This window comes from Calidris pugnax, unplaced genomic scaffold, assembly GCF_001431845.1.
Source record: "Calidris pugnax isolate Ruff unplaced genomic scaffold, ASM143184v1 scaffold63, whole genome shotgun sequence".
Classification (NCBI taxonomy): Eukaryota; Metazoa; Chordata; class Aves; order Charadriiformes; family Scolopacidae; genus Calidris; species Calidris pugnax.
Window position 1 is genome coordinate 196,569 of NW_015090852.1, and position 26,575 is coordinate 223,143.

A 26,575-nucleotide genomic window follows, 5' to 3' on the forward strand; every position below is an offset into this window, starting at 1 on the left:
CAACAACTCAATATATCTGAAAATGGTCTCGTCTGTGCTTCCTATTAGGTCCAGCTGCAAAAATACAATCTTTTGGGTTTTTAAGCTACACAATTACACCTGAATAGAATAAAAATATTTTCTTAACACATTAACCCACAGATTTACAGATGACAGCACTCCTTTGGCTATCTTTCTATAGAAGGACTTGCCCACAATCATATACACACGTGTATAGTTTCTTCTCACATAGAAATTAATGGATACACTATAAAGAGAAAAAAGCTTTCAAACAAATTAGTGTTTTCATTATCCTACATCGTGCAGAGTTTGCAGCTTCTGCACAACATGAAGCGTGTCTCGCTAGGCAACACGCGCAGGTGGAAATTCAACATCTCCTTGAATCCCTCCCCTTGTTTTTCTGCAATTCCAGACTTCAACTTCTCTACCTGGGATGCTTTTATCAAGTTTTCTGACACTTCCACATCTGGCATTTCCTAGCCGCGACTCTCAATACATGAATATATCCCTCTTTCCTGCTCCCTGAAGAAGCAGCCTTCTCATTTTTGGATTTTACACTTAATGTATTTTTCTACTCCTATTCAGGCCAAACTCAGCACAAGAAGATGCTGTATAACTGGAAGCTTATTTGCCATCATACATACCCAGCCCTCTGTATTCACAGCACATGGGTGCCCAGGGGAAAGCAGTCCAAGCCTTGTTCCAACGTACACACTCAAATAAGGAGTAAGCTATCTCTCAGCCAAGTCAGAAATCGCTTTTTCTTAGCATGACCTTTCTTTTCAGCATGTAGCTCTCAAGAAAACAAGATCAACAAGGCAACTGAAGACCAGGTTAGAGGAAAATAGAAGTATGCATGTCTACGGTGCTGCGCAACGGCACCAAGTTGCTTGTTTCTACACCATCTTCTTAATTTAAGATGGAAACGGCGGGGAGAAGGCAGAGAAAGCTCTGGGAAGGCAGGAGAGCCAGCAAACAAAGCCCATCCCAAAACTGTAGATATATTACAGGTGACTGCCCCAGTAACTTAGTTGTTCTGGAACAAAACTGGTTTTGAAGAGCACCTAATTTAATTAGAATTCAAGGTGAGAATAACTCATCAGACACTTATTATTCTGCATCTACTGCAAAGCGAAGTACACAGCTCTAACAGCTGTTGCACACTCCCCATCAGGCAAAGCAGAGAGATGTATCTTAAAACCAACTCATGTTGGCATTAACCCCCTTCCCCAAACAGCAAGTCTTCTCCTTCTCCTCTATATGTGGCAATATTGAGCTCCATTGCCCATCTACTTATGACAAGGTCTCTAAAACGACTTGTTCCTATGGTCATATATCCTGGGATTTCAGATGCTCCCTATAAACAATATGCTCAAGGCCTTGAACAAAGTGACAGCAGTATATAAATATAGCTTGCAATGAACCTACAAAAAACCATACACATAAACATGCAACACAGTAGCATCAATATTGCAAAACCACAGCGAGTGGCTAGGCATTAGTTTAGCGAAAACAGCTTTTAGCATCTATTCTCTTAAAATTTCCAAATATTCATTTGGCAATTCTACATAATGCAATGCTGTACGCTGCTTGACAGCTGCACAGTCCAAGACCTACACTCCTACAGCCACTACATTTTCCTCCTTTCTCTTCTCCTGGTTGTTGCAGTCAGTCATTACATCATGCTGGAGGTGATGAATTTAATCTCTCCCTAGCCAAGGTCATGTTGCCTTGCCCATCAGTGCTGTATCTGGCAAAACCAAGCCCTGAAATGCTGTTATTACAGTGATAGTAATGATACTATAGCAGTAGCTTACACCTCCCTTCCAAACTCCCACCAGAAACAAAATGTGGATCTGAAGAAATAGCCACCAATCTGCATGAGAATATTCAGAAATATGACCTAAATCTGGTACGTATAGATTTTGATTTTGTATAGACCAGCAGCAGACCATCAGGAGCTGTAAACAAACAAAAAAAATAATCATATGAATGTGAAAAGCCTTTTTAGTCCAAGCTACCCCAAATTAGACAGACAAGCAGTCCACAGCACAGCCTACCACAAGTGCTACGCAGCCCAGTCCTGGAGCACAGCAAGCACCATCGCTCCCAGCTGCTGCACTGGGAAGCAATGGATTCCGGTGGAAAACTCCTGAAAGATGCTAAATGACATCTTTTCCCATGCTTCCCAGCTCATTGGTTCTCCCTAATTTACAACAAACTCCTTGCTCTACTGTAAAGGGCAAACTCCAATTTGTTTAAGCCCTGCTTCATGTTTAGTTGGTTCTCTTATGCCTTTTCTTTTCACACACACGACATGTTTCTCCCATCCCTCTTTACCTTCTCTGTTCTCCCCTCTCCTTTTTGACAAATCAGTGCTTTCTCTTCCATCTCAACTGTACCCAGCAATCCTCAGTTGCTGAGTTTCCTCTTTCAAATCTTCTTCACACTTGAATCAGCAATTCCCCTGTTCGTGCAAGAATGTTTTCATCTTTCCCAGACCATCTGTCCCGTATCCTTTGGGGCTTTTGCATTTGTGAGATCATTGCCCCTTGCATGGCATCTCTCATCAAAACCCTACTTTCAGCATTCTGTAACTGAGTTTCCACTATCTCTTCTAAATCACTTTGCACATCTGCCCATCTCCTTCTCTCTCCCCTCTTGAATCCATCTTTGAAAATCCTGCTTACAGAACAGCTTCCTTTTCTTCGCAACCCTTTTGCTTCCAACATGCTAGCGCCAACACCAAGGTGTACATCTTCCTTGGGTTCAGAAAGGGAATAGATGATGGTTAACCTTTCTCTCTGACCCTAGTAACCGATCAACCAACTGTATCTGCTCCCATAGGCCTTCTTCCCTTCTTAGCTCTGTACTTTTAGATGGCTGAACTCAATACTGCAGTAGGATGACTATCTGTTCCTATGGTCCCCGCCTGGGCTGGTGACTATAGCTCTATTCCCACCTCAGAAACATCTGCCTAAATAAAAAAAACAGAGGATATAAGAATACAAGGAGGCAGAAGCCTTATGCTTAGAGACTGAAACACTGTGTTACGTTGTGGGAACAAACCACTGCTGGGCCAGGAGCTCCCAACAGTTGATCCACGCCAGCAGCCTTGCAGATACAGATGTACCCCAGATACCCTTTCTTTCACGTTTGCACAAGAGTGGGTGTCTTGCCTGATACACAAGAGCTAATACCACGTAAATCAGCTGCCATGCTGAACCAGAGCTGACCAAATGGCTTCTAAGTTGGGCCAAGAGGGATCACCACTAGGTGACTCATCTCCTGCACTCTATGAAGCTCAGTGCACTGTTGATGTTGCCACAGTGGCTTCTCCCTGGGCCAGGCACTGGAGTTTGGCTTCTGTTATTAAATTAATACCTACATAGAAATACCACAAAATAAGCCGTTAGGCTGGTCCAGCTCCTGCTTCCCTTACTCTCCCAGTGCCATTAGTTTCAGTCTCTAAATAGCTGAATGATACAGGCTTAAAATTGACCCAGCCACCTTGACGTTAATATTTTAAATTATTAAGTCTTAGTTCTGTAATGCCAATATATCATTTATATGTGCACATTTAATTAACAATCCAATCAGTAAAAACAACTTTGCATTTGCACAGCACATTTTATCAGAGGAACCAAAGACACATTACAACATTAATTAAGTGTAACAAATGCCCTGGTGAGGTTGCTAAGTATTATCCTACTTTGACATGTGGGGAAACCGAGGCAACACACTCCGTGGATTTGCCCAAGGTTAATCCAGATGTTCACAATGAGGCACTGAAGAGAAAAAGCAGGGAGAAATACCACTGAGATTTAACTCTCCTAATAAGCATTCCTTTTCTGAACTATGGTATTGACTTATTTGCTGACAAGAAATCCGTTCCAGCTGCGTTCCTGTCCCAGACTGCAGGCACAAACCACCGCATGCTAAAAATCAACCCTAAACTGCAACAGCCTGCCAGGTGAGGCTTGAACGTACTGGTTCCACCACGATATCCAGCCAAGGGTTTTGAAGAATACTTAGCAACACTTCCCACCCCCACAGCTCACACCTATGCACACATCTAAGCTCACAGAATGCAGAATACTTACCTAGCAGTTATAGGTTCTAGACCTACATCGGTGTGTGGTACCTCCCAACAACTCATCCAGTCCTTGGGGAGTCTCACACCAGGCCCCCACACCAGGAGCATGGGAGAAGAGCAAGAAGTTCCTGAATAACACTGACTCTGCTCACAATGTGCTGAACAGTTATAAATCTTAGAAAATATCAGGTGTCCCAATATCCTCACTCTTCTATAAACCCATAGTTTAACCAGTCTTTCAGGCCACACAGAGCCCATCCTGCCATCTCCTCCTCCTTTTCCACACCAAGGAGATGACCCTCACCGTGGTCCCAGACACTGGTGGCACCGACACAACCACGGCAGCTCTGTTTGAGGACATGCTCCGCTGTGACCTTGAACTACAGCTCTAGATCCAGCAGTTGTGTTTGCTTCCCCTATTTGGTACAGAAAAACACCATTTCCTGGGACTGAGGCTCTAGCTGGCAGCCAAACTAATTTGCCCAAAGTATCAGCAATGTTTTTTTTTCCACAGTGCCTGGCAGCCATCTAGAATTCAAGTCCAACTGCCCATACTGGGGCAAGTGCAGCCTTGTTTTCTCCAAAAACCGTGAATTCTATTCTCTATGCAAATTACATGCTGTCAAAATGCTTTAGGTTTCCCAATTACCATGTGATGAAACGTTTCAGGCCCAGATGATGCCTAGCGTTAGTCCCTGTAACCCCAGTGTGTGCCTCTGAGCAAAGCTGGATGGATTTTCAGTTCTCACTGAAACCAAGAGGAGTTTATCTCCCCAACATCTTTGGCAATGGGATCTGTGTGATTAAGGCACCCGTGCATTGATATGAAGTGGTCTCATGATGGTAGGATGTAGAGCTTTCCTTCTCCAAGCAGAATGACACACAAAGTGTTGCCTACATGAGAGTAATCACAAAATCACCAGTTCCTGTACGGCTCTCAGTCTGAGACAGGGTGTGAGAAGATTAAATAACACAAAATTCACCTAATTAAACCAAGAGAGAGAAAGGCTTGACTAATATTATGGCCTCAAGTTGCGCCAGGGGAGGTTCAGGCTGGATATTAGGAAAAATTTTTTCACTGAAAGGGTTCTCAGCCATTGGAATGGGCTGCCCAGGGAGGTGGTTGAGGCACCATCCCTGGAGGTGTTCCAAAGACGGGTTGATGTAGTGCTGGGAGGTCTGGTTTAGTGATGATGCTCCTTGTTTGTTGTGTGGGTGTCTATTTTTGTCAGTGAGGTTGATGGTTGGACAAGATGATCTTTAAGGTCCCTTCCAACCTAGAAGATTCTGTGATTCTGTGATTAAAGCTACCACAGGCTTAAGACAGGGCAGTAAAGCCCTAAACTGATCTCTGGTGAAAGAGGTCTTGTAGCTGTGTCAACTGGTGGGAACGTGTGCTGGCCAGTGTTAGTGGGACAGGCTGGAGAAAACCCCACCTTACTAAACCCCTCACGTGACACTGTCTCCTCAAAGCAAAAGTGGAAGAACTATTAATGCATTACAACCACAGATGGTGGCAATCAATAACAGAGAATGGGTTAATCATAGGAGGCACCAGGGATGACGAAGGGAGCCAAGCTGAGTCGGGCTGGCTGGGTCAGCAACAGGGGAACACTTTGGCAGGAACTCATGAAATGGATGACGGACTGAGGAAATCAATTTATTTAAAACTGCCACTGTTCCTTTTATACGGTTTGGCTGTCAACTCTTTGGGGCAGGAAGCTGTCACTTGCTGTCTGTTTGGACAACACCTGGTAAATTGCATCTCCTGCCGATTGTCACTCTGCACCATCCTAATGAAAACCACCTCCACCTTTAAGACTGGCCTGACAAGAAGATGCAAAAAAAAGGGTCACATTAATACAATCTGAATTCTGGCATTGAATTTGTATGCTTTAACTGTAATAACACACCTTGAACATATTTAACACATTTTTAACTGGGATCCCGCCACCAAACCAAACCCTGATACTACAGTATCCCAAACCAGCCAACTTTGAAAGTTCTGGATATACGTTACAATCCTGAATGTTTTGTTAACAAAACTTGGAATAACATTGCAGGGGGACTTGAATTGATGTGCTTCATAGATATTGGAGCATTATTCTGAATGTTTTGCTCCTGCCAGCTGGAAAAGAAGGCTTCACTGCATCTGCAAGCCGTCTAATTGTGTTACTGGATGGGCCAGAAGTCTGGCAGCCATGGAAAGCAAAGCCTTAATTTCTCATTAAGCCAGGAATAGTATATTTAATAGCAACAGGAACGGAATTATGGGTCTAACTGTCAGTGCTGAGGATGCTGTCTGTGGGTGGGAACAAACAGCACATGTAAGATGCTGCATCTCCAGCCAAGGCTGCAGGCAGGGAGGGTAGGGGTCTACACATCTGGGTGGCAAGAAGAAGTGCAGCAAGGAGAGGGGAAGCCAGGCACAGCAGAAGAGCACAAATATCTCATCCCCAGAGGCTGCTTCCACCCAAAGGGCTACAGCTGCTTGATGGTAAGAAGAGAAGAGGGAAAGGTGTCTGCCTGCAAAGCTACTACTACAGGGGAAAAAAATAAATAAATATACATTTCTTGTATTTTCTACATGACACATAAGTGTGCCACAGAAGTGAAATCAACAAGACCTGGTGAGATAAAAGAAGGGACAAATTACTTCTTGCAGAGAGAAACGAAGCCACAAACAATAACATTAGCATGCACATAAGCTTCATGAAATTGTATCTATACTAATGCTATATATAACACACACCTATTTGGGAAAAAGGACTTTGATTTAAGGAATGGAAGTTTAATTAAGGTAAAACAAAAGTTTCCATTAATCTTGAAAGAATTCACAACCTGCTGCTCTCCTTCAACATCCAATCCAGCTAATGTTATAATGGGATCAAGTGCAGCACTACATACCCAAAGCCTCCCACAGCGCAGGCAAGGCCACGCAGGCTGTACCACACCACGGGGAGTTCTCCAGTCTTGAGAAACAGGAATTTTCCTCTCCTCAATATACTGTTTCAAAAAAGCCTCGAGTGCAGCGAGCAAATATCTTCACTAGCTCAAGAACACAGGAAAATTATGAAGAAGATGTTGACAAACTTGATATTGGCAATGAAAAATGGCTAGAGCCTACACCTGCAGGCAGAAGGTTCTCGTGATACCAGAAACTCTGTTTAATGTCACAAGCACAAGTTTTCTCTTGGGTAGTACCTAGGTAATATTTCAGTTAGACTTAAATCTTCTCCCTGCACACGTTCAAGTCATTGGGTTGTGTTAAAAAAGTTTACTGACTTCTATTCCTGTTGTACAGAGTAAGCACAAGTACGGATGGGAGCAGAGGGGGGTGTCCTCTCCCAGCCAGCAGAACCATCTCCTCTTCTCTTACAGCCCAAAACAGGGTTAGAGCTGGACTGTGTGATGATCAGTGTGGTCTCTGTAAATGCTTATCATTATTACAGTATACATTAGTGAGCTGATCTGGTCTTTGTGAAAGAGGTCTTGCAGCTGTGTCAACTGGTGGGAATGTGTGCTGGCCAGTGTTAGTGGGACAGGCTGGAGAAAACCCCACCTTACTAAACCCCTCACGTGACACTGTCTCCTCAAAGCAAAAGTGGAAGAACTATTAATGCATTACAACCACAGATGGTGGCAATCAATAACAGAGAATGGGTTAATCATAGGAGGCACCAGGGATGACCAAGCTGAGTCAGGCTGGCTGGGTCAGCAACAGGGGAACACTTTGGCAGGAACTCATGAAATGGATGACGGACTGAGGAAATCAATTTATTTAAAACTGCCACTGTTCCTTTTATACGGTTTGGCTGTCAACTCTTTGGGGCAGGAAGCTGTCACTTGCTGTCTGTTTGGACAACACCTGGTAAATTGCATCTCCTGCCGATTGTCACTCTGCACCATCCTAATGAAAACCACCTCCACCTTTAAGACTGGCCTGACAAGAAGATGCAAAAAAAAGGGTCACATTAATACAATCTGAATTCTGGCATTGAATTTGTATGCTTTAACTGTAATAACACACCTTGAACATATTTAACACATTTTTAACTGGGATCCCGCCACCAAACCAAACCCTGATACTACAGTATCCCAAACCAGCCAACTTTGAAAGTTCTGGATATACGTTACAATCCTGAATGTTTTGTTAACAAAACTTGGAATAACATTGCAGGGGGACTTGAATTGATGTGCTTCATAGATATTGGAGCATTATTCTGAATGTTTTGCTCCTGCCAGCTGGAAAAGAAGGCTTCACTGCATCTGCAAGCCGTCTAATTGTGTTACTGGATGGGCCAGAAGTCTGGCAGCCATGGAAAGCAAAGCCTTAATTTCTCATTAAGCCAGGAATAGTATATTTAATAGCAACAGGAACAGAATTATGGGTCTAACTGTCAGTGCTGAGGATGCTGTCTGTGGGTGGGAACAAAGAGCACACGTAAGATGCTGCATCTCCAGCCAAGGCTGCAGGCAGGGAGGGTAGGGGTCTATACATCTGGGTGGCAAGAAGAACTGCAGCAAGGGGAGGGGAAGGGAGGCACAGCAGAAGAGCAAAAATATCTCATCCCCAGAGGCTGCTTCCACCCAAAGCTACAGCTGCTTGGTGGTAAGAAGAGAAGAGGGAAAGGTGTCTGCCTGCAAAGCTACTACTACAGGGGAAAAAAATAAATAAATATACATTTCTTGTATTTTCTACATGACACATAAGTGTGCCACAGAAGTGAAATCAACAAGACCTGGTGAGATAAAAGAAGGGACAAACTACTTCTTGCAGAGAGAAATGAAGCCACAAACAATAACATTATCATGCACATAAGCTTCAAGAAATTGTATCTATACTAATGCTATTTATAACATACACCTATTTGGGAAAAAGGACTTTGATTTAAGGAATGGAAGTTTAATTAAGGTAAAACAAAAGTTTCCATTAATCTTGAAAGAATTCACAACCTGCTGCTCTCCTTCAACATCCAATTCAGCTAATGTTATAATGGGATCAAGTGCAGCACTACATACCCAAAGCCTCCCACAGCGCAGGCAAGGCCACGCAGGCTGTACCACACCACGGGGAGTTCTCCAGTCTTGAGAAACAGGAATTTTCCTCTCCTCAATATACTGTTTCAAAAAAGCCTCGAGTGCAGCGAGCAAATATCTTCACTAGCTCAAGAACGCAGGAAAATTATGAAGAAGATGTTGACAAACTTGATATTGGCAATGAAAAATGGCTAGAGCCTACACCTGCAGGCAGAAGGTTCTCGTGATACCAGAAACTCTGTTTAATGTCACAAGCACAAGTTTTCTCTTGGGTAGTACCTAGGTAATATTTCAGTTAGACTTAAATCTTCTCCCTGCACACGTTCAAGTCATTGGGTTGTGTTAAAAAAGTTTACTGACTTCTATTCCTGTTGTACAGAGTAAGCACAAGTACGGATGGGAGCAGAGGGGGGTGTCCTCTCCCAGCCAGCAGAACCATCTCCTCTTCTCTTACAGCCCAAAACAGGGTTAGAGCTGGACTGGCTTATGGTCAGTGTGGTCTCTGTAAATTCTTATCATTATGACAGTATACAAAAGGGAGCTGAACTGGACTTTGAGCTGGGTCATGTCTATAAGGCTGTCAGGAAGAGAGCAATCTTTCATTTGTAAACAGAAGGAGATGGTGGAATCCCTGACGTTGAAGCCCACAAGCAATTTTTGCAGGTCAGTTTTCAAAGTAAGGCCACACTATAAAATATCAGCTTTGATTACCAAATTGTATGGCTGATATTGAAAAAGACAGTACGGTAAATTGAATCTTAATAAGGTCTGACTGTACATAAAAGGTGAAGAACTTCATTAAACAAAATCATACAGTGTTCAGATAATACACATGTGGCTGCTCCTCTAATATGCTGCTACTGATGCTTTCTCCATTGTATTTATCTGGGAAGAGAAGAGAGTGGGAAGAGAAGACAGCTATGCCTTAGGTATAAAGAATGATAAGAGCACAGCTTTATAGCTTCAGTACAATAAATGCAAAGCATGACATCTTCCTTACTTTGTTCTGCTGAACGAACTATTCAAAAGATAATAATGAACTTCGCATCATCTGAAGGATTCAATTGTGCTCTGCTGCTTGCTTCCCTGATCCCATCCATCTAAAACACTCCCAAATCCACAAGGACAAGCGAAACCAGCAACAAAAATGCACCTGAGAAATCAGAAATCACTGGGTCATTCAGCTGTTGAAAAGCATTTTAGATTTCAAAACAAAGGATGTAAAAAAACCCATCCCACCAAGGACTGAGATTAAAGTCAGAAGAAAGATGTAGGATGTCTTCAGACGAGTTCATTGATTGTGAAAGAGGGAAAAAAAAAATAAATCCAAATCCTTAAAATTAGAGAGAAATTCCCTGTTCTTCCCTTCACCTTCCATGTTCCCTCTCCTCGACTTACCCATTCACCTTCCTGCAACGTACCTTCCCCTAAGAAATACCAGGAGATAACCCCTGAATTCTAATTGCATTTGCTTTTCTACTAAATCCCATGGATTGAAATGGGCAAAACTAGCAGACCTTGCCTATCAGGCATTCTCCTCAATACTAGATGAGAAGTCACCTGAAGCTCTGAGATGGACTTTCTTTTGTTTATGGCCTTTAAATAATTCAGAGAGGGGAGTTGTCAAGCTGAATCTGCAAAGCTCCCTTGACTTTGGACTTACACTATTAGACTGCCTGTCTATTGTTTATAAAGACAAAAGGGAAAATGTTACAGGATCGTATGTCTGCATGGGAGGGGAGTCAAGGACTAGAAGAACAAGGGCTGTCAGGACAGAAGTCATAAAAAACAAATGGGAAAGCAAAAGTATGCAATAGGTGAAATACAGATGTACCAGCAAAGCAGCAAGAACAAATTGCCCGTTTGGTTGTGCTATAAATAAACAGCGCTAGCAGTTTCTTGTGTAATACCATGTCGTTCTTTAAAAAGGAAAACCCCAAATGCAAATGGTAACTTCAATTAGCAATTAAAAGCACAACTTCCCAGCGACACAGCTGCAGCCACCTTTCCCCGATCTGTCTCACTCCTGCAAATCAGTGACAGTCATCAGGCAGTGGGCCAGCACTTCATAATCATTCTGAACCTCTGAGAGAACAATTTCATCCTTCCTCCATATTTTTTTTTCCTAGGCTCTTTGGGAAGACAAAGATTTACTAGGTCTTTCCTGGGGACACCAGCAAACCACAGATGATGGCCCCTGGCATCGGAGGGAGCTTGCATTCTCCAAGGTGCCTTTTAGATTTTGTTCTTCTTATTATTTTTTTTAATGACTCTGGGGCACGCCTGGCTTTGATGGGGTTTTGCACAGTCATTTTCAATCAAAGCTGAAAACCTGGCTTTACTGCAAATGACTGTTTGTTGAAGCAGCAAGAAGAATTGGGAAGGAAGGGGAAGCTCAGGTCGTGCAGCCTTGCTCCACCCATGCACATCATTCCAGCCAGAATGTAATCACCTCTACAGCCAGTGTGCTAAAACTAATAAGGACTTTAAAAAAAAAAAAGAGCATTTTAATACAAAACCCAATAACTATTGATTCCAGGCTTGCTTTAAACTACTGAGCTGGATTAACTGGTGGCAATTATACTTAGCTCTGGATGCTGCAGGCAGAACCCTGCCCAAGGGCTGTCCCCACGTGGTGGGACATCGTGGCTGCTGCAGGGGACACTGCAGGAGCTGTCTTGGAACACTATGGGATAATACACGTGTATGGAGGGGAACGATCCGGTTTAGTTGGCTCTCCTAAAGCAGACAGAGACCTCCACTTTGCTCTAGGAAGACTGCAACGGTGGACAAAACATACTTATTTTGCCCACAACTGGTGACAGCAGCTTCCAGTCTTACCAAATGTCATGATTAAAACAGCCTTTTATTACACTGCCTTTTATCCCGGGCTTCTGACCATATCAAATCTTAGATGAAACATGATGTACCGCATGCAAATAAGCTGCAGAAAAGAGGATTCAAATAATAGGAAAATACAATTAGAGTGGGCAAGTTTAACTCAGAAGGTCAAAATCATTCTAGCCAGAAGAAAGAGACGCTGCATGGGGCACGCACACCCAACGGCCTTAAACACAGCCCTGATGGCTCCTTTCTTCCTTGGCTTGGTGACTGCCAGCTAACAGAAGGGCCTGAAGCTGCAGTGCTGTTAATAAGTACCTAAATCTCCTGGCCTTGAATACACTCCTAAACTCCAGAGAACAGCTTGCCAACAACGCGCTGCCAGCATCCCTACAGCAAGGCCATTAAAGAGCAAGCTGCTTTTTTTTGCGTTTTTTTTTTTTCAATTTAAAATGTGGTACGTGCATCTGAAATAAGAGTTGCCAGCTCCCAAACGTTATCGATCACAGGTGGTACGTGCATCTGAAATAAGCGTTGCCAGCTCCCAAACGTTATCGATCACAGCCCATTCTCAGGCAGGAGCCCTGAAATGAATTGAGGGGCAGTGAAGCTCACATGTCATAGCTTGGAAATCCTTGAATTAGAGGATGGGAGGAAGCATTTCTCCTTGGCCATCTAAAAGGACAAAAATGAGATTACATCCTTACTCTGTTCTAGGCTGTAACTGGAGATTTAGGACAACCTGATGGCTCTACGCGCTTCCTGCTGGAAAACGGGACATTTAAAAAAAAAAAGACAGTTTTGTGGTTAATTTTTACAAGCATGGTTTTGTTGTTAGCATCACTGCATTGGCAATGGACACTTGGGGCTAGTGGCAGCAAAAGGGAGCAGTGGATCATGCTGCCACTCTGCTGGACACACTGCCCGACAGGCTGGGGTAGCTGAAGCCTCAGCTTGTCCTTCTTTGGGTTCCCAAAGAAGAAACAAAGCTGCATTAAGGTACTTAATTTTCCATTCTGGTCACCACACAAACCCAGCAGAGGCTCAGTTAATGGCAGCTAATGGCAGGCCTTTAAAGTGTCAGAGGCTTTTGCAGGTGGAGTGAGCCCTCCTTGTTGCACACCGAAATAATTTCTAGCTAATACACTACACAGATTTAACCCATTCCATACAACGCCTCCTAACAACTTTATTCCAAAAAAAAAAAAGAGAAAGCAGTTTACTTTCTAATGAGGAAAAAGCATCCTTCTTCATATGATGTACTCACAAGCAGCTCATGGTTTCTCAGCACTGCGAGACCAAAAAAAAGGCTTTCAATAAAGTGAGATCTGGGTAATGTTCTACATCACTGTTTAAGGACAATTCAATCATCTCTGTTCTGGATTAAGTCTTACTCTCGATTAATCTTAAGAGAGCAATGAATAGGAAATCCACGACTCAGGAAGTAGGCAGATTTTATCTTTAAACCCAATTCACAAGTAAAATCATCTCTCTTACAATGGATAATTCTGCTACTGTTCAAGTTATTTTCACATAGTGCGTATAAAAAAAAAATTATCTCTAGATATCTCAAATTGAAATGACTGTTTTTAACGCTCCCTGTCATTTTGAATGCATGCAAAGACTAACAATACTGTATCAAAAAGAGCAGCTCAACAATCAAGAAATCCATTAAGCTACCAACGCCACTAATAGCAAAAAAGGAAGTTTAAAAAGACTCAAGTATATAAAGAAAAAAAAATTCATGTCATTTCCCTACTAGAATTATAGGAGTGAAGAAAACCCCTTGTGTTGTGACACAGTACCTCTGATTTTATAATATTCTTCAGCTACGTAAATATTAGAATACAAACCCCAAGCTCTGCTGACAAAGGGCGAGGGAAGACAAACAAACACTTGTGGCAGATTTTTTTTTTTTTTTGTAGCTAATCTGATTCATCCTCCATAGATTTTAGATAGTCTTTCTGAAGAGATGCTGCTGTTGACTCACTCTTCAACAGACGCCACAGAACCGAAGCCAGAGCGTATGGCAGGTATCGTCTGCTTCTCTCACATCCTGACAATGCCTCAAATGTTTCAGAGCACAGATGGGGAGAAACACAGGACAAAATACAGTAGCTATAAGAAAATAAAAGTAAGTATCCTCTCTCAGGACTACACATGACTTATTTCTTGTCACAGCAAGCTCATGTGTGCTGCCACAATCATCAACAGAAAAGCTCCCGTGAAGAATTCATGATCATCTACTGCCCTAGCTATAGCTTCCAAGGAAGAAATAAATTATAGTATAAAGAAATGGCCTCTGGAAAAAAAAGCCCTACACAGCACATACACAGTATGCATTTGTCTGGATAAGGAGAGACAGAGACGATGGGGTTTGGCATGCATCACATCCACTACTTCATTAACTTTGATTTGTAGTGAGCTGGACTCACATTCCACATTCATGTGTTAGCCAAAATTAGTGCAGAAGTCTCAACCTGGCCAAGAATACACTTGTCTGCATAACAAACCCGCCTCAAACCTGCACACAAAGGAAAACAATGGAAACTTCAAAACTCTGGGCAGAAGAGAGTTTTCGTAGCTCCCCTCCCCACTCCAGAATGGGTAATTCCCAGGTTCAAGATGAAGCAAAAGCCAAAGATTCAGTGATTGTGATGGGTTTGAGAAGACTGTCCTTGTCCTCATTTCCATGTTCAGACAGCTCTGCTCTTGGGGGAAAAACCAAGGAGCCTTATGACAGAAAGAGAAGGCATGGCTGCAGAGGATGGCCAGGAGACATGGAGAGTGTCTGAGTTTGCATTCAAGGATACGCCGGGAAAGCAGCTGCCAAATTGCATCCCTTCCCTCTGTAACCATACATTTTATCCAAACATTTATCCAAAAGAAATCTGTAAAGTGGTATTTTTCTTATACAAACATCTGAGCAGCCCAAGGAGCCTTATGAGAGAAAGAGGAGGCACGGCTGCAGAGGAGACATGGAGAGTGTCTGAGTTTGCATTCAAGGATACGCCGGGAAAGCAGCTGCCAAATTGCATCCCTTCCCTCTGTAACCATACATTTTATCCAAACATTTATCCAAAAGAAATCTGTAAAGTGGTATTTTTCTTATACAAACATCTGAGCAGCAGTAGAGTGATTTTTCACAGTCTGGATCTTCGCTTACTTTTGACAAGGTTAAGTATATATATTCTTAAGTTTTGAAACAAAGAAAACTCGCAAGCTCCCAGTGCAGGCTGCTGCCTGCTGTAACACTAGAAGAGAAGTTTCCCAAGCTGCTAACTTCTGTTTTATTTCTGATTTTCACACATTTCCCAACCATTTAAATGTATTCTTTGGCATTGTCAAGCATGAACCTAACAAAAAAAGAAAGCCAACAAGATGAATCCTTTTGTACTAAATAAGGAGATTTGTATTTCACTTCCAGCTCATTTTCTCTCTTCCTTTTTTTTTTTTTTACTCCTGCTTGCCCAAATCTATCTTTTCAAATGCTGGAGCTAACGTGCAAGTTATGAAGCAAGGCACACACAGAAACGCTATTAGTGTCCTATTTTAATCAAGGATATTTCACTCTAAACAAGTCAAGACATCCCTCAAGCACATACTCCCCAGACTAGACAGACTTGCCATTATTTGGTGGGTCGGAAGAAACTCGGCCAGAGCAGTCTGCTTTGTAGAAGGTCTGTCTTGGAAAAAAACAGGCAACGAGGTCTCAACTGGAGAAACTAGGGAGAAAAAAAATCCTGTATCCCTGATTTACACTGGGAAGCTTGGCTAGAGATGCTGAGCCTCTGCCAGAGCGGGCTGTGAGGAGGGATTCAGCTTCTCCTCCTGCTGCAGTTAATTTCTGTGCTATCTGCAGATTACAGGTAAAAAGAACTTTTTTTTTTTTATTTAATGGATCTGAACCAATCTTTCTCCCCAGTATATGTAATATTGCTTATCTTCCCTCCACTATCTCTCATTATTATAAGTAAATGGGAAACAATGCACTGTCTCATCTGCCAGTTCCCCAGGCTACCCCAGCTATACCTCTCTGCTTAACTTAATATTCGCTTCAGACAGACTGAAGTAAAACTAGAAAATCCAGTGCTGCACCAAACAGCTCACTTCTCTCCAGCTTTAGCAACCAGATAAGAGTTTTGGAAGCGATTATGATATACAATAAGAGTTGTAATTGAAGCAGCACTTCCCTCGCAGAATTCAAACCACCTTGTGCAAGGGTGAATGCAACTCCATTCAGCTGCACAACCCCAAATTTCACAGTATAATTTCTGTCTAAAAGGTACTCATTAAATTACTAAACATAACTTTTCTGCCATACTAGCTTTCTCTTCCTTAGAAAGGACTGATTATTATAATTCTGTGTGTATCCTATATAAAATAATTACATATCTTAATTACATACCCAGGTAGTTTCAATTCAGACACGAGATTGCTTTCAAAGGAGTGTTTTCTCTCCGTGCACATCGCTAGCCCATCTAGCACTAGCTAGAATTAGATCAAAACATGACCAAAAGGAAACTAACTCTTATTTAAATAGGTTAAAAGGATACAAACCCATGTCACTGTTGAAAAACCAGTCTGAGCAGCTGTTTTTACAAGGAGTGTCATAAAAGCCTTAGTTCTTGCTTTACTAACATGCGATGCAATCGGCATTAAGCTGGTCACAATGTTACTGGGTTTCAAAACACTTTAGGGTTTTGTTACTGATAACAGAAGGGCAGAAAGCATATGGAAGCCTTCAGAATAGTTGCCCAAAGCCACGTAGTAACTATATTAATACAGAGAAAATAAAGCTTTTGCAGACAAAACCACCTGTGCATAAATGCTTCTACTTCCATTTCACCCAGAGGTTAAATTATCTGATCAAAATCTTGCGCTGGAAAGAAAAAAATCAGTTCATATTTTTTCCACTTCATTTAGACTCTGTAAAACATTAAATCCTGCCATTAAAATTGCTTAATTAGGAATGCTAGACCAAAAGGTTGATAGAGCTCATGAGCTGACACTACTGAATTGTGGTGGCCCGGCAGGACTTAACCACCAGTAGATGCGCTGAAGAACGGAGAGAAAAAAGAAAGACAACGTTGCGAGGTTGTGTTTTGACTGTAATTGAAGCAGTGTCACTTGTCAGAGGGAATGAGGTTCTAAACCCACCTTCAAACACCAGTGACAGCAGACCACCAGCGGCGAGGATTTCAAACACCCTCAGAGTGGGAATTCTACTGCTGCATTGAAGCCGACTTCAAAAGCGGTGGTTAGTCCAATGCCAATGACTTTTCAAAACCTACTTCACTCTCTCCTGCTTTGCTCTTGCTGGCCTGACACCAGAATACTACTTTAGCACTAAGTATTGTGAGAAACCTAGCTTTTTCCCCTGCAGCTCCTATCTTAAATGACTCCATTTGCTTCATAAAACACTGAATAGTGCCCGGCTTAACCGAGATTAGCTGCGAGCAGAGCAGTCAGACCTAGTCTCATTGGCAATTTGTGCCAATCAGAGACTACAGCAGATAGATGGCACTTCTTAAAAAAAAAAAACCACAACCAAAAGCCAGCACAAACCTAGCAGTGCAAAACAAACAACCAAAAGCCAGCACAAACCTAGCAGTGGAGAGCAAAGGTTGCTCACATAGGAGATGCTCTGACTCAGAGGAGACCATCTTTGGTTGGAACCTGAGATCAGGAGATAGATGCTGGCTCAGTATCTGCAAAACTTGCCTGCTCCTACAATGACTTACTGCTTTCAGGGGACTCTCCTCCAGGACACTATGTATAATATACATGATAAAAACCCCAGAAAATACCAGGGATGAACCTCCCTACTCAAAGGCTAAGAATTGTGGGGAAAGAGAGCACGTGTGCCTGCCACCTCTAATCCCTAGGGCTATGAAGGATGAAATACCCATGAGACCAAAGCTAAGAACAAGCATGGGAAGAGAAGAGTTTACAACTCATGATAAGTAGCTTTGCAGGCATCACTTGGAAAAAAAAAACCAACAAACAAACTAAGAGAAAGAACCCCTAAACCTTACAACAGCCAAATCAATTATTTAATCAGTGTCTCTAGAACCCAGCAGGATACATATCAGAGTTCAGATCAAGATGCTCAACAGCAGCACTGCAGAGGTTGGCTGAGAAAAGGAAAAAACACAGTTGTACTATTATTTAAAAGCAAATGTCTCTGAATACAAATCTGCTCTTTTTCTCTCTTCACCCCAATATACAATAAGGATGGTTCTGAGTATCAGCCTAATACAAAAAAATTTCTATTAAACTGTTTTGTTTGGGAAATAGCTTCTGTGAAGGGCCACATAATAGACGTTGCTGCACTTCACCTTGTACCTTGTAACATTACGGTTCAGCAGGGAGCTGGGGATGGAGTCAGGAACAAAGTCCAGGTTGCAGGTGAATTCCTGACTTGGGTTCATCTGTTAAAAAACCCTCATACTTGAACAAGAATTGATGGTTACTAAAGCAGCAGAGTCCCAACAGGAGAGAAACATCCACTTACAAGTTCAATGACAGCTGCACAGAGACTTCTTTGCATCCCCAGTTCATAGCAATACAATTTGTGATTGCATTGGGATGCTCTTATTTTCTTAAAGCCCAGGAAACAAGGAGAGCCTGCTCGGACCTCTGCTTGCACCAGCAATGAACTGCCATCCATTATCTGTACAGCTGCACCTCGGGATCAGCTACTGGAACTGTAATGTCAACAGTACTCAGAATTATGTCAACCACTATGTCATTCACTTGCTCCAGGAAAGAAATGACTCTAATAAGGACCACCTCAGTTCTATCTACAGCACGCTGTCTACTTCCCTTGGCATTAGAACAGACACGTTGGTAGGCAAGTATCAGTTGTAAAAGTCTGAAAGAGTAAATACCGCCTTCATTCACGAAACATGTGCAACTTTGATCTGCTTTCACTTCAAAAAAACATCAACCCTTTGGCAATTTTCTGCGATTATGCAGAAAAAAAAAAGAAGTCTCACCTTGCAGAAGGAAAGAGAAATTGAGTTTGCAAATGTAAACTTAAAACCGACAAAGGAGAAAAGCTCGAGCCACCTACATTTCTTGGAGAAGCTATTCTTAAAATAGAAGCTAGAATGATATCAGAGTGCTGCAGTACCACAGGGGACCTGAACTTCCAGAGCTGAACAAAAGCGACAGACTCATCCCCCCCGTTTGCATCGGCGGCAAGGCCAGCTGCTCTGTCTGCATCTAGGAAACCAAGGGTTAACGTAGGCGCTGATGTACCAGCCACCTTGAGCACTTAAACAGCAAAATAAATGGTGCAATACACTTTTTTTCCCCTCCAAAATTTACCAGGTTTATCAGGGAATTGCCTGGCTCCCTTCACCCCACATCGACTGCGGCAGAGGTGTGTGGTCCAGCAAGGGACTGCCCTCGCCAGGAGGAAGCTCAGAGGGTGTCCTGCAACCAGGGAGAAGCAATACCAAAAGAACATTTACCAACATTATTATTCTTCTACAGAAGACTCAAAATTAAACACTTTCTCCTAAAGCCTGTCATTTGCATAATCACATTATCAAGATGGTCTTTCGCATGGACCGAAGTGTCAACACACTGAAATTTCAATATAATGCATGAACTGTTAATAATACAGTATGATAATTTTTTTTTCCCCACAAAGTTCTCTGCAGTTGGACTCCAAGGGTTGTGACGAGGAGCAAAACATTGTTAGTCACCTGAGTATTTTTTAATTAATTCTCCTTAGGTATGGAAAAAAGAGCCCAAAATGAGCATTTGAAGAGATGGGGGTATGAAAGTATACGAGCATGTTCAGCTCAAAGAAACATACATACTGAACTTGTGACATCTTGTATCTGCAAGTTAGAAATTATTCTGCATATGAAGAGAGTTTTCAAGCAGCATATAAAACAATATATACAGTGTGCATTGATATACATAAGTCATATGCTAAGGTTTGGGGGGAAAAAAAAATATTCAAGCATGCATGATGTATGATGCATTTTCTGATATTCTGTTATTCTATTCCACTTGTTTTTAATGAAGATTTGAGATTTTCAAATGAGAAATGGAGAAATAGACATGAAAAAGCTAGGATAGAAAATAAATAAAATATATTTACTACCTAAGGAAAGCACGAAGCAGCTAAGCAATAAAAGTGAAAGAAAACTTGTTTAAAGCACTGCCAATGGCCAGAGAGCAGAGGGCATGTCAAGAGGAGTGGGAAGCCATCACACAGACAGCTACGGGGCTTAGACAGCTTCCACAGGAGGGAAGAAAAGCTTTGAAGATTTTCAGAACCAGTAGAATAAACCCGATCAAAGTCACATCATGCTTTTCTTAAAAACTGCTCATTCCCCGCCTCCCGTAAACTGCTGTGCATTTCAATCACGAGAGAGAAGATGAAGACCTCCCTGTTTCCAGGACGAAGCAGTATCGTGGTACTGCACCAGAGAATAACCTCCAAGAATACTGGTTTGGGAGATGCTGCACACGAATGCTACAGGCCAGCCCTGGTCTAGGGAAAAAAAGGATGAGTCAGAAACCAGCAGGCATCATCCTCCCTGAAAATTCTGCAGTTGGAGCTACTCATGCTGCTACCTGTGCCAGCAGCTGGTGTCAGAGGCAGGCTCTGATTACTCCAGGCAGGCATTTATCTCATAAGCTTTACATTACTACCTAGGTACATCTTAACCAACATCTGAACAACTAGTTGAAGACGCTGCAAAAAAAATAAAACAACAACGGAGTTAAAGCTCCAAGTCAAAAATTCTCGCCCATTTGAGCCTTTAAAATCTCAGCAGCAAAGCAGAATAAAAAAAAAAATCAAGTCTTACACTTGTTTTCTCCCCAAAACCCCATTGGAATTTGTATTTCAAGTTACAAGAGATGTAGTTACAGTACAAGTTACTTAAGAATGACACTGAATAAGCATTCGGTTATTTGGGAATGACAAAGGAGGTTTCACTTTTAATGCTCATAAGTCATCCAAATTAATTAGTGCTTTAAAATGGCAATGAATCACTTCCCGAAATAATTTGTATTGGCTAAATTAATTCCAGTGAAGTGAGCCAATTTGCTGACTGTAAATTATCAGAGACCTGACTAGCTCCTGTATACGTTGTGTACCATTTATTAGGCTACTGGGAAACAAAGGATGGCTACTTTTCATCAGTGAACAAGATTACAGCTCTATTAAGTGACCAGCTTATTGCGGTACAATTATAGGTTCCTATTTAAAGAATTCAAGCCAGACATCATTAAGAAACAAAGCTGAATGTTCAGAGGAAAGGAAAAATAAATGGAAGAAAAGCTCACTTTCTGAAAAGATGCATCAAAAACCTATTTGAAGGGAATATTTCCATCTTCTTAGATTAACAAAGAGAAGTGCAGGGCTGCAAGACTAATTATGAAGATACTTCCATCATATGACAGTTCCTACAGGCAAATCTGAAGCCTGGAGTCCCAGAGCCTGCTTCTCTCACTTGTGGCTAGATCATTGTTTCAAGACTCCCCTAAATTAAAACGACTTCTGAAGAACAACAACAAGGTGAGAAAACACACACAGGTTTCTGCTCTACCTCACTGAGCAGAGAAGATGCTTTCATAGCACTGCCATGCTGCTGCTCTGAGAACCTTCCTCCCAAGCATCAGGAGACCTTTGCATCCATCCAGCATGTACCACCACCCTCCCGCCCACTGCAGTGAGATGACTTGGGGAAGGTCTACAGCACTCTACTCAATAGATTTCCCTTCTTTACCCCTCTAAAAGAAGAAAAGACACACGTACATAAAGCTTTACCTTAGCTAATTTGCATGACATTCTCCTGTTCTTATCTGCATCTCCTCACTGGTATCAAAGCCTCGACATTTCTGCTTGAGGAATCTTTCTCTGGCTAACCTGCTTATCGGTGGTAATGAATACTCATGCAAACAGGTACAAAATTAAATGGCTTCTTTACAGTGATTATGATAGATTGAGCCATGCTTAATCTACATAATCAAATTGCTTCCCTGTTCAGCAGTAATACTTTTTTTGCTGTCCTGGGAGCAGGTTCAGCCTTGGTTTCTCTTTTGACAGCTTCTTTCTGAGAAACACTAACCGTGACTGGGAAAGGGGCTACTTGAGATGCAATTATTTAACACAGCTGCATGAGGCACATCTCAAACCCTGCAATATGGCAAAGCAGGTCCAAAGGAAAGGTGTTCCCTTTAGGGCAGGGGAAAACATCACGTAGGACACATAAGGGGAAATGAAATACAAGCCAATCTCTTCCAGCTACTACCCACGTACTTAGAGAAAACCAGAGTGACTCTCCCAAGACAAATAAAACAACTCTACTCGCCCAGCTGTGGTGAGCTACTACCACTGCTATAATTTCCTTCCCCTATGCAAGAGCACCTCTATATGCAAGAGCATCATCTGCTTATGTACTAATGAACTAGAAGAATGTATTTTCCGATCTCAAGACCAGATTCACATTTCAAATTGAGCTGGCTAAATCTCACCGAGGTGCCAGAAACAAAGGATGGCACAGGTATGTTATAAAAATCCCTGACTTGAGAAATAAAAGTATTTTGGTCAGGCAAGATTCTGAAATGCATTTACGTGTCTAACTCATGTTTATCAGGTCACTTCGGCCAAAACTGTCCTGCAGCTTTCTCTGCTTTGAAATATTGATCAATTTTTAGAGTAAAATGAGAAGTGAGAAATGGTTTTCCACACAAACTATAAATAAGTGCTACTCAAAAAAGTATTAAACAGACTATCTACCTTTGTCCAAAACACAGCACTGAAAGAAGCAGATCAAAGGTTTGCTTCCTGATGTATCTGCCGAGAGGTTTTTTGTTTGCTTGTGGTTTTTTTAATTTTCCCCCAAGGAGTAACAAAACTATTAGCCTCCAAGCTAGGTGATGTTTAGAAATGAGCACTACGAGTTGAAAAGTGAGTAAGCCTGATGCAAAATGCTAATAAGCACTTACGGAGAACAATTTCTCTCCCTCATTATGGCTTAGACACACATGGAAAGAAGGTGCTGCTGGACCTCTGCGGTTGGAAAGGTGGCAGCTCTAGCAAAAAGGAAAGGAAAGGAAAACCAATGCAGAAAAAAAATAAATAAAATTGGGTTCTGGCAAGGGCTGCTGGCACAGCTTGGCTTTGGCTCAGAAGGAAGTAAAAGCCTGAATTACATAAAAATAGATTTAAGAAAGAATCAATGACATTTCATCTGAAAGTTTTAGTTAAGTTTTAATTAGGATCCAAGATTTTGCACTTAAGTGCATGAAGTGAAGGAGTACATGTACTCGTGCTTCCCAAGATAACTGACAGATCTGAAACTTACTCATCTCATCTCGAAAGGTTAATTAAAGAACAATCCTTGAGAGAACACCGTGGGGAAACAGAGGAGAGTCTGCTCCACTGGGGAGCCCTGGGGAAAGGCTGACAACGCAGCGCCTGCATCTCCCCCCCCTTGGAAACTAGCAAAGTGAAGCTACTGCCCAGTGCCCATGGCATGGAGACAAGTGAGATGGCTTTGAACGAGCCCAGCAAGGCTCATGCAGCTCTGGGGCAGGTTTCCCAGCCCATGCTGGGCTCTGTTCAGCTGCTGAGCTGGAGCTCCTTCAATCCACCCTTCAGCGGAGCAGGCACGATTGCTGCCAGTGGTGAAAGGTAGGCACAATAACTCTTATAATTAGGAAACTAAGGCAAGAGCGTGACTCACCCAGGATCAAAGTCTGCAATTAAGCCAGAAATAGGCTGTGGGTTCCCTGAGTCCCACAGATGCGGGAAGCACCGCGAGGCAAAAGGCCTTCTCTAGCTCATCCAAGTATCATTAAAAAACACACCAGCTTTTAGGCAAGTCTGGATATATGAAGCTCATTTGAAAAAGTTTTATGCCAGATTTAAGAAATGTTATTAAAATGGCGAATAAAATAGTTTCATCGTTTGAGCAAGACTTTCTGGACATAAGTGACCTTTGGCTATGCAGTAATTTAATTTCCTAAGAACATGAGCAAAGTCTCAATTAGGTCAGAGAGGACCGCTGCGCGGGTACAAGAGGGGAGAGAAATATGCGGCTGCGTCGGTGAAGAGTACTTCTCCTCTCAGAGGGACTGGAGAGATGGTGCAAGGAAGCACTCAGGCCTCTTGACAAAAGCAAGCGAGGCTGCTTGCTCATGTAAAGCAGAATGGCACGCACCCCAGGCAGAGGTAAAACACAGAAACAAAACACTCAGCCGGTGGCTTTCAGATCACAGGCAGCTTTTTTGCTGCTTTCTTCACAGAAGAGAGCCAGGTGATGTGGCTGCCACAGGAGAAACAGGCTAATTTAGGAGCAGCCCAGGGAAGAGCAGAGGAATGATGGAAAAAAGGAAAAAAAAAGATCAGGATAGCGATGTATCCTGAATGCTGCTCAAAGGACTGAAGCCTGAACGTTACTTGGTGCAATCCTGATGGGTCCGATTCAACTATTACATTTTTGCACAATATTTTTCATATCAGTTATGAAGAATTGCTTGTCAACCCTTGGTGACTGCTCAAAAGTTTTCCAGTCACTTAGGCAGAAGGGCTTATCAGAGCAAAGCATGTTAATCAGAGAAAAGGCCGATAAGGAGGATACGAAAGGAGCGGACGGCAACAGAAATAACACAAGGGGTGAGACTTCACATGTAGTTTGTTGCCTGGGGAAAAGCTGTGCAGGATGTCAGTGGGCAGGACAACCCGACACAGAAACACTGCAGTGAAGAAAATTCAGGGAAGGGCATTTCTGGACACGCATGTTCCTACAGCACATTTTTTATCCAGCAGAAAGACAGATTACACAACTTCTAACAGCCACTCTTCAATCTGAGACGTGACATCTGCGTATATCAAATCCTCCTAAATACCCAGCCAGAAAGAAGCTGGTGACCCTACATCACTTACTCATGCCCATCGTTCACTTTTTACTTTTAAAGTGCAGTTTCAGACGCTCGGGTTTATTTTTATTTTGATTCAGAAGCGCCTATCTGAAGTGAGCTTATGCCCATGACAACCAAATCAAAGTGATGGGGGCACTTTCTTCATACAGGAACAGATTGGTAGATGTTACCGTTCCAAAACATTATCTTTGTGAATAGAGCAGCATCTCAGGACATCAATTAGGCAATGCTCCACTTAAGCTACTTGGAAGACTGTATTGAGGATGAGATCCTCTCCCTTCCTTCCCAACAAGCCCATTAAGTATCCGATCTGCAAACCCTTGTACATATAACTTGTTCAAGATTTTTTTTTTTTTTTTAAATGCAAGGTTTTCAAGAGTACTCTGAATTTAAAAGCAGCATTTTGTTCTCCAGAGCAGCCTTGTGCTGAAAGGCCACTCTCGCAAAAGCTGCGTCAGGTCTGCCTGCAGCATCAGGACACATGCTATGTATATGAATGAAGTGTCACTGGAACAGTCATTGAGGTGACTGCAGCCTGGGCTTGCCTCCTTTACATATCTACCCATCTAGACACGGAGGTTGTATTTCAATGAGCGAGCCCGTATCGACACAGGAACATTGAGATAAGGTTCCACAGTGAGTATCTGCAGGTGCCTTCGTTAAAACAACAAAACAAACCTGCTAATGCACCTACAAAAAAAACATTAAGTGCCAGGCATACAATGCCACTTTTGGGATTTCAGATGCCAAGTAGAGAAATTCAAACACCCAGGTGGAAGAGTTAAGAGTCCCTTCTCCCCCAGCATCCACCAGCACTTCAGTTACCCTGCAGATCTTCACCATCTCGCTCCTATCTGCAATACCCATAAATGGGAAATTCCTAGTGCAGTCAAACCCAAAGCAATAACATTTCATGAGAAAGCAGGAGGCATTCATTTTGCACCCGGCTGGGACGCCAGAGCAGCAAGCTTACCCCATCTGGTAGTGCTCTCCAGCATACAGCACTCACAAACTCGTTCGTGTCATCTTCTTTCCGGTCCTTGTCCAGGACACTTTTAACCGTATCAAACTTGAATGTCAACAGTGTCTTTGAGAGGCCCTTATAGTATAGGTAGAGGGAATTATTTTCGCTTCCTAGAAATAAAAAAAATACAAGATTAGGTGCTGGTAGCAGGAAAAGAAATAGGGCTTCTTAGCTCTTTCACTGTTTAAGACAAGACCAGACATTTCCTCCTTGTAGTTATGATCACGCTTGTGGAGCCTTGTCAACTGGGAATGCTCCACAGCGAACTCTCGCTACGCTTAATAACAGAACCAGTTTGTTTGGTTGTTTTTTTAACAAGACAATTGCAGTATGCATTACACTTGCAAAACGTACAGGATCCCAACCATCCCCCATAACTTCCTTAGGGCAGAACAGGGCATCTACGCTACCACATGAACCAGCACTATGCCCAGCCTGCTCGGTGTCACCACTCTGAGGCAGGTAGCACTGTCACAGTTTTGCTTGCTGTAATCAAGTACGACAGTTTGGTCTGTGGAGGTTTAAGTAAGAGAGACTAGACAGTGTGCAGGCTTTATTTAGAAATCCATCCCAATTTCTGCCTTGCAAGCTGTACAGAGATCAGAGTATACACAAGCAAAGGTTCTCCCTTCAGTGCTGGCACAGGTGTCCTG

At 42.5% G+C, this 26,575-nt stretch overlaps 1 protein-coding gene across 2 annotated transcripts in view; it reads right to left on the reverse strand.

The window, feature by feature from the left end:
- Window positions 1-26,575, reverse strand: part of RFWD2 (ring finger and WD repeat domain 2, E3 ubiquitin protein ligase) — a 160,987-nt gene that overhangs the window by 10,337 nt on the left and 124,075 nt on the right. For both annotated transcript variants that reach the window (XM_014943563.1, XM_014943562.1), the window contains exon 18: window positions 25,872-26,032. In XM_014943563.1, coding sequence (XP_014799049.1) covers window positions 25,872-26,032 — 161 coding nt within the window. The remainder of the gene's footprint in view (window positions 1-25,871; window positions 26,033-26,575) is intronic.